The 8,845-nt window shown below is 38.6% G+C and overlaps 1 protein-coding gene across 1 annotated transcript; it reads right to left on the reverse strand.

Annotated features, from left to right (window-relative positions):
* Window positions 1-2,222: 2,222 nt before the first annotated feature.
* tmem100a (transmembrane protein 100a) lies at window positions 2,223-8,845 on the reverse strand. Its single transcript, XM_062990899.1, has 2 exons — window positions 8,666-8,845; window positions 2,223-4,395 (listed from the first exon to the last, which is right to left on the reverse strand). The coding sequence occupies exon 2, from the start codon at window positions 4,330-4,332 to the stop codon at window positions 3,925-3,927; it is 408 nt and encodes a 135-aa protein (XP_062846969.1). The 5' UTR covers window positions 4,333-4,395; window positions 8,666-8,845; the 3' UTR covers window positions 2,223-3,924.

The raw sequence follows: 8,845 nt of genomic DNA on the forward strand, positions 1-8,845 counted from the left end.
TATTAGGTGTTCTGCGTTTTTTTATGTAATAGGTTGTTTAATCATGTACTGAAGTCTTCAAATTAGTATAGTGTTTATTCTTTACTTGAGCATAAGTGAGGTTCAACGCATATTTAATGTTGTTTGGTTAACTACTACTACTAATTGTTGTTCTGCTTTTTTGTCTGTTTACTTGAGCATAAGTGAGGTTTAATGCATATTTATATTCATATTTATCTACTACTACTAATTGTTGTTCTGCTTTTTTGTCTGTTCACTTGAGTAATAGGTGTTTACGTATTGAGAGCTCTTCATCTGAATATTGAGTGTTTATTTCTGTAAATTATTGATTGTTCACTTGAGCATAAGTGAGGTTTAACATTATACTTAGTGTTGTTTAGTTAAATATTAGGTGTTGTTCTGCTTTTTTGTTTGTTTACTTGAGTAATTGGTCTTTAATTATGTATTGCGAGGTCTTCAAATAAATATTGCATGTTTAATTCTTTAAAGTATGTATTGTTCATTTAAGCATAAGTGAGGTTTAACATTACACTTAGTGTTGTTTAGTTAAGTAATAAGTGTTCACGTATACAGTTTGGAAGCTGGGGTCAGAGCACAGGGTCAGCCATCGTACAGCACCCCTGAAGCAGACAGGGTTAAGGGCCTTGCTCAAGGACCCAACAGTGGCTGCATAGGAGAGCCTGGATTTGAACCGCCAATCTTCCGGTTGATAGCCCAAAGCTCTACCCACTAGGCTACCACTGTCCCTATACTATATTGCAATACTAGTTTACCTGATCATAAGTAAGGTTTAACATTGTATTTACTGCTGTTTAGTTGAGTATTAGGCGTTGTTCTGCTTTTTTTACTTAATAGGTGAGGTTTTAATCATGTATTGAAGTCTTCAGTTTACTATTGAGTGTTTATTTCTGTAACGTATTAATTGTTCACTTGAGCATAAGTGAGGTTTAACATTGTATTTAGTGTTGTTTAGTTAAGTATTACATGTTGTTCTGCTCTTTTGTTTGTTTACTTGAGTAATGGGTGTTTATGTATTGAGAGTTCTTTAAGTATCGAGTGTTTATTTCTGTAAAATATTAATTGTTTACTTGAGAATGGAGCACAAGTGAGGTTTAACCATGTGTTTAATGTTGTTTAGTTCAGTATTAGGTGTTCTGCTTTATTACTTGTTTAATCATGTATTGAAGTCTTATTTAGTATTGAGTGTTTATTTCTGTAAGGTATTGATTGTTCACTTCAAAAATTAGGTTAACAGCATATTTAATGTTGTTTACTTAAATATTAGGTGTTGTTCTGCTGTGGTGTTTGTTTACTTGAGTATTAGTTGTTTAATCATCAAGAGCTCTTCATCTGAATATTGAGTGTTTATTTCTGTAAAATATTAATTGTTCTCTTGAGCATAAGTCAGGTTTAACAGCACAGTTAATATTGTTTAGTTAAGTAATAAGTGTTTGGTGTCAGAGCGCAGGGTCAGCCATTGTATGCCACCCCTGGAGCAGAGAGGGTTAGGGCCTTGCTCAAGGGCCCAACAGTGGCTGCATGGTAGAGCTGGGAATTGAACTCTCAACCTTTTAGTTGATAGCCCAAGGCTCTACCCACAAGGCTAACACTGTCCCCAATAACAATAAGCATTGTGTTATTCTGTTTTTTACTATATGTGTTTAATCATGTATTGAAAGCTCTTCAACTGAATATTGAGTGTTTATTTCTGTAAAATATTATATGTTTACTTCAGCATAAGTGAGGTTTAACAGTGTATTTAGTGCTGTTTAGTTATTGAAGTCTTCAACTGAGTATCAAGTGTTTATTTCTGTAAATTATTAATTGTTTACTTGAGAATTGAGCAGAAGTGAGGTTTAACCATGTTTTTAGTGTTGTTTAGTTAAGTATTTGGTGTTCTACTTTTTTTACTTGTTTAATCGTGTATTGAAGTCTTGAGGTTTAACATTGTACTTAGTGTCGTTTAGTTAAGGCTTAGTTGTTCTGTTATTTTTACTTAAAAGGTGTTGTTTAGTTATGTATTAAGAGGTCTTAGACTGAGTATGAGTGTTTAACAGCATATTAATTGTTGTTAAGTATTAGGTGTTTATGTTTTGAGAGGTCTTCAACTGAGTATTCAGTGTGCTTCATGTTGTTTTGTTCAGTATCAACAATTGTTATCATATTAAACGTCATTACACAGAACAGACAGAGAATCGCTCATATAATTCAGACATTATAACATGATTTATTGTATTATCATGTATTATACTTTCGAGGACACTTGTTTTGTGCCTGGAGTCACATGGTTATAAAGATTTAATAATAATAATAATAATAATAATAAACGCAGCAATAAAGAGACACGTACATACAACATCTCTGAAGTCCTTCAATCACTTAACTTTGTATTAGTACCACGTGTTCACTGCAAAAAAGTGCAAGAATCGTTCACTTAAAAAGAAGGGAGGTGCCCTTTTTATTTTCTGTTTCTTTGCAGGAATCTGTCCAGTCTGTTGATTTCTCTACAGTGCAGAGCGTAACACTCTCAGAAACCATGAGAAAAATCGTTCGGGAAAGAAAGAAATACAGACAAAACAGAGATAAATGAACGGGATTCTTCCTCCCCGGGGTTCGTACTGCAGCTAGTCGTCTTCATCCTGGCGCTCTGCGTTTGGCCGAACGCCCGACGAAACAGATGCGAACAATCTGCTTCGTATTAGAGAGGGAACGGGCGAGGACGGAAGGAAGGAATAAAAATCCTGCCGCTCTTCTTCAAAGCCGGGTTGCGTTACGAGGGTTTCGTTAGAAAGGTCAGTGTCCTATGACTCTGGCTGAACATCTGGAAACAGTATGTGTCTTCAAATCACCTTTCTAGACCCCTTCATGGATTAGGGCCTCCAAAACCATATCCCTCGTATTCCCTTTCATAGCTTATTGACTGTCTTTTAGTTTTTCTGGCTGTTCTCTGAATTAAAAATGTTTGAATTAAAAATGGGACGTCGACTGGAGCGCGGTCTCTCCAGCCCTTGTAAAATTTGGCCGTTTGGCTTCCTTGACTGAAGTTGGGAAATCCCCGGACTGAAAGAGGATGGGTGTCTTGCTTTCTGGCATGGATTTCTTCTTTCTGCTAACTCTTTATGGACCTGAGCCCAGATTCGTTGGTCTTACAGGATAAACATTACAGATATTACATAGTTAGTTTCACCAGGGTTTAGCATGTATAAAAAAATAATAATAATAATACAAAAAAAACTCACATTATGTATCCTGGGCTCAGGTTCTTAATTTAATCCTTACTTATCCAAAGATTCAAGCTTTTAGCTCAGGCTCAGGCATTTATGGTTCAACGTCTGGCTTCAAGCTGTCCTGAGAGCCTTACAGTTTTAGCAGCAGCTACATGAGTAAAACGCCAGCATGGTTTTTGGGTTTGAAGTCATTATTGACAAATTAAGATCTAAATTACATACGTTCTTGATACTCAGTGTAGTCTGAAGACACTAATGGTGATGCTAATGTAGATCTTTTGTCACCCTAAATATTCCAAGATCACCTTGGACAAACAACTCGAGATCCTAGAGAGTCTAAGTACGCCACATGTGACCTTGGTCTAATATCATGTTCTTGTTTACGCTCTGAGAAGATGTTCCTGGAAAGTCAAGAGACTGTCATGAGTCCTGGGGCATCGTGAGGGGGTAAATAATCCAGACCCATCAAAGAAGGATGTTCCTAAAACTGAAGCCCAAAGTAATCAAGGTAAGACCTTCCTGACAGTCTGAAAACTCACGTCATCAAGAAAAATTTTTCTGATGCTTTAAAGTATCTAAAGTCTGTTATTTTAGCAAGTCAGACTCCTAAAACATCAGGTAAAGTCGCTCCTGTGGCCCTTCAGCGTCTTTTCCTACCAGCAGTTTAAATTCCAAAAAAAGTAAACCAATAAAAAAATCAGACGGGTCTGTTGTTGGTGACGAGCGCTGCCTGGCTTTCCCTTCTCCGCTCCTCCTTCTTCTTTTCGTTGCGGAGCTTCCAGCAAGCGGCGCTGAGGCCTAGAAGGGCCACGCCGGCCGACAGCAGCGCCAGGCCGAACTGCGAGATGGTGGAGCCATGCGAGTTGAGGCTGTAGGCCACGGCCGTGACCACGATGCCGGCGATCAGCACGACCACGCCGAACGGCAGGGTGCAGCGGAAACACGAGAGCTCGGTGCCGCCCGTCGCCGCCGTCAGAGGTCCCTCGTTCACCAGAGGGATGGATACCGAAGGCGGCGGGTCGTTCTTGTTGTTGTTGTTGGCTTTGACGGCGAGAGAGGGGCAATCTGGAATGGTCATGGTGTCTTTCGCAGGGTCTTGGGGCATCTCAGGACCAGAATTCGCACCGCAGTTCTGCCCTCGATAGGCTAGTCCTCAAGGTTTAGTGAGCTGTAAACAAGAAACACACAGTCACTTCAGTTTCTTCTCTCTTCTTCCTCTTAGTTAACAAAAGACACATGAGACGTGAGTCAAAATGCACTTCTAAAGCGTGTTTAATAAACCACACGGATCCACATGTCCTAGCTTATGCTACAACAATTCTTCAAACGCACAGGAAATGAAAGCAATATGTGTAAAAGCGCAGCCAGCTTTCCTGTGTAAAAACAAAATCCACGCTGACCTTTCATGTCTTTTAAAAGTGCAAAGCTTTTGTTCCAAACTTACTAACAGGGGCCGGGAGTATTTGGCTATAATAGCCGTACCACATTAAAGTCCATAAAGTCCACAGCTGCACTCATTTCGAAGTCAATCCTGTCCAAATATCCTGTGCAGAATATCTAAAGTACAACAGGTACTAACAGGGTCTGTCTGAGATCCCTGGTGAGCTGCCTTGCTGCCTAATACCTGCCTGATCAGCTGCCTCTAGAGATGTAACGATACACTCTACCCACGATGCGATTCGATTCACGATACTGGGTTCATGATACGATTTTTTCCCGATTTTTTAAACAAAATGAAATTGAAGACAAAGTTTCCGTTTATTATTTCTCTTAATAAAATATATTACTGTATTTGTGCTTATCTTTTATTTATCTAAATAATGAATGCCCTTTTATTTCTGAGGTAGGTACAAACTATGCAGAACAATGCTGCACATTTCCCTTTTTGTGTAAAAAAAATTTAATGAAATAAATCCCACATTAAATAAATAAATGAATAATACAAATTAAGAAAGTATCCTCACATAAATAAATTTGGCTGGAAAATTCCGAACTTGGCAACCCTGTAGTGACGTCAACCAGGCGAGGTGAATAGCGCCAGCGCCCTCTGCTGTTTAAAGTGAATATCGATTCATTATACATGTAAACTGTTTGAATCGTTACACATGTAAATCGATTTTTAACTGTCTTGTGGTGCATCGTTACATCCCTAACTTCCTCAGTAGAGAGGGTTCTAATAAGACATCGAACATCAAACTCATAAGGCAGATTATTATTTTTATTTTTTTATATGCATTTTCTCCCCTTTTTTCCCCCTTTAGCGCATCCAATTGCCCAATTTGCATCACGCCTTCTCTCTGCCGATCCCTGCCCTGACCGAGGAGATCAAAGCTAACCCACATCCCCTCTGACACGTGAGCAGCAAGCCGTATGCATCTTGCTACCCACACATTGACGAGTGTTGCGCCACCTAGCGTTGCGTGCGGAGAGACACACCCTAAGAGCACTCCTTCCTCATCTCCGTGTAGGCGCCTCTAATCAGCCAGCAGAGGTCGTAACTGCCCCATTCTGACAGAGAGAGACCCACTTTTAACCTTAGTCCCGCCCATCTGAACAACAGGCCAATTGTTTTTCATATAGCCGCTCAGCCTCGGTCGGTAAGGCAGAGCTGGATTCGATGCGACGTACTCGAGATCCAGCTCCGGTTGCAGCGTGTGTTTTTACCGCTGCGCCACCTGAGCGGCCATAAGGCAGATTATTTAGATGCACTACTTACGCCACCGCAGTTTTAGCTTACTAAGCTAACACAGTTAGCCTCAGGTCATTCAAACTGACAGGCTGAGGCGGCACAACCCGCTAGCACGCCAGCTAACAGCTCCCTCCGTGTACCGAAAATGGTTAAACTGTATCTGACGAGCCCGAATTTACAAATAAACGACACTTGTGCACCTTTATACAAATATCAATGCTGGGATTGCCTTCAGCACTAAGGAAGCGCCGGACGCTCCCTCGTTATTCAGTCAGATTATCACTCAGAATTAAGGCGCCTCAGTAGGAGCATTTTAAGGAATCTAAGAATTTGGACATGCCCTTTTCTCAGGAGTGTAGGATGATGTAAAATGCATCTATGCAGACCCAGAGACACCGATTAACCATAATACACTGTGCCAGGAACCCTAGTCCTTAAGGCTTACTAATAATAACTATATAACTGGTGCCATTTACAATTCAGCAATGTACAAAACAGCACAGTTCACTTGAGTACAACCATAAGCATGAACCAATTTAATAAATAGTACAGTCGAATAGAATTATATAATTGTCTGTTTTACCTCCACTTTATCCCGGTCAGAGTCGTGGTGGGTGCAATTCACTGAGTGAAAGGCAGGAAACACCATAGACATTTTGTCTCCAGTTAACCTGACCCAGACATGGGGAGAACATGCAAACTCCACACAGAAAGAACCCAAACCGCTCCACCTGGGAATGGAACCAAGGACCTTCTTGCTATGAGGTGACGGTGCTACCCACAGCAAAAAGGGTCTGGGTTCAATTCTCTGTGTGCAGTTTGCATCTTCTCCCTGTGTTCGTGTTTCCTCCAGCAAGTCTAAAGACATGAAGTCAGGTTAATTAGAGCTACTGACAAGTGCCCTAGGTATGTGTGTTTGTTTGTGTGTGTGTTTGCCATCATAAAAGGGACATTTTGTGATGTTTCCTGCCTTCTGCCCAATGAATCAGACCCACTGCGACCATGATAAAGTGGTGGTAAAACAGACTTTGAATGAATGAATGATATCTATAGCATCTATGCTAATTATTACTCTCGGTTCCCATGTAAACGAATAGTCTGTTCTTTAATACTGTTGGTGTATAGTCTGCAGGGACATCCAAACAAAAGCCTCAAGCCATCTGCGGCCCGTTACCATTTTTGAAACGACTCGCGAGGTATTTTAGAAATGAAATTAAAGTTGACTCATTATTAAACAGGTTTTTAAAAACAACTGTTTGAACTCTGGGTGTCGTCATCACATAAACAAATCTAAAACTCTCCCGTCTTTTCTCTCCTGACTCAAAACATTAACGTTACACCCACATTAACGTTACACCTACATTAACGTTCCCCAGGTTTTGGATAAACTCGGCGACAGTGAACACAGAAGATTTCAGGCACACTGAATATGAAAATGAAGTGGGTTCAGAGGGAAGTGGGTATGTTTAATTTAAAAAAAGTATAATAATCCTCCCGTTAGGATTATAAACTGGTGAGTGAAATCAGCAAAATCTTAGTTAGATTGTGTCTTAAACAGGTGTTTTTATCACCTGTTTAAAATGTTTTTTTTTACCATTTCTTGAATTGCACATACCAACTCATTTTTTGTTTGTTTTTGCTGGCTGTGCGCATTATTTTAAGAATAAGTTTACATGTTTTGATTTTGTACTGTTCTGTTTTATTATTTTTAATCCACTGTCTGCAGTTAACATGTGTGACCTGTGTGTTTTAATCAGTCACAAGAAAAAAAAAAGTAAATGTATTAAAATCCAGTTGAAATTTTTAAATCCAAAATTTTAACTACACATGCAGGGTCTTTATTAATTATTATTGAGTATTGATGACATGGTATTAGTACCTAATAAAGGTGCAGAAGGAGCTTTTGGCCCAAACATAACCAGCTTTTAATAACAGAAAAATATATAAGTTGTGAATATTTATGTACTTAAATACATTTTAGGTTGTTCTTTGTCATGTTTTATTAACAGTATGCCGTGGTTATATAGATGGGACTATTTTTACCCCAGATGTTGTGTGATATCTTGGAAAAAGTACAAAAAATACAAAAAAAGATCGTTGCTGTGACCGTAACATTTTATTGTAACTATTACTTATAATTGTAAAATGTTCAGATCTGGTTTGTTTACCTTAGAAACAACAAAAATTTGTTAAAACAGCAAACATAAAGTAAATTAATATTTTTATAATAAGCTGTACATTAGCCAGAGTTACAATGCAGGCTGTACGTAAGTTTTAGTCCTGCATATTGATCTTAAATGTCTGTTTTGCATTTAGCTACACATTTTATGTATTTATTTATTAGTCTAATGTATAATGTGTCCAGCTAACACTTCTCACTAAAATGCATAAAAGCTCACAAAACAGATCAGCTTTTCATGGTCAGTTTTAATGTTGTAGTTTAATCAGCATTAATCAACAAGGATAAGCTTTTATTTTCAAAAATATCCCCCCTTGCAATTACAAACAAAAATTTGACTTGTTTATATTATATTATATGTAAATTTTTTATAAGCATTTCCAAATGGCATAAATGAACACAGGTCACAAACATTTTCCTTCTATAAACTCACCAAGAAAAGCATGTGAAAGTAATTTTACATCAAGAGCAAAGTTAAAAACAAGTTAAGAACCTGTAAAAGCTCATTTTTGAGAGAGCATGAGAGAGTCTGATTAAACAAAAGCAGATGAATCCAGCTGGGTTATTTACCTTGCACTCATTTTCCATCCTGCCTCGTAAAGTCCGTTTAGATGTAAAGGAACTACAGAGAGACTCTTCAATAATAAAAATAATCATAAAAATAATAATAAAGAGAGACGTGATAGTCCGACTGTGTGTGCACTACAGGAGAGAGTTCATTACAGCAGTACAGTAGTGTGTACAGCCTGA

The sequence above is a fragment of the Trichomycterus rosablanca genome, chromosome 2 (assembly GCF_030014385.1).
Source record: "Trichomycterus rosablanca isolate fTriRos1 chromosome 2, fTriRos1.hap1, whole genome shotgun sequence".
Classification (NCBI taxonomy): Eukaryota; Metazoa; Chordata; class Actinopteri; order Siluriformes; family Trichomycteridae; genus Trichomycterus; species Trichomycterus rosablanca.

What these genes read in the sequence shown, in the direction of transcription:
- tmem100a (XM_062990899.1), bottom strand. Translation starts at nt 4,332, where the DNA reads ATGCCCCAAGACCCTGCGAAAGACACCATGACCATTCCAGATTGCCCC.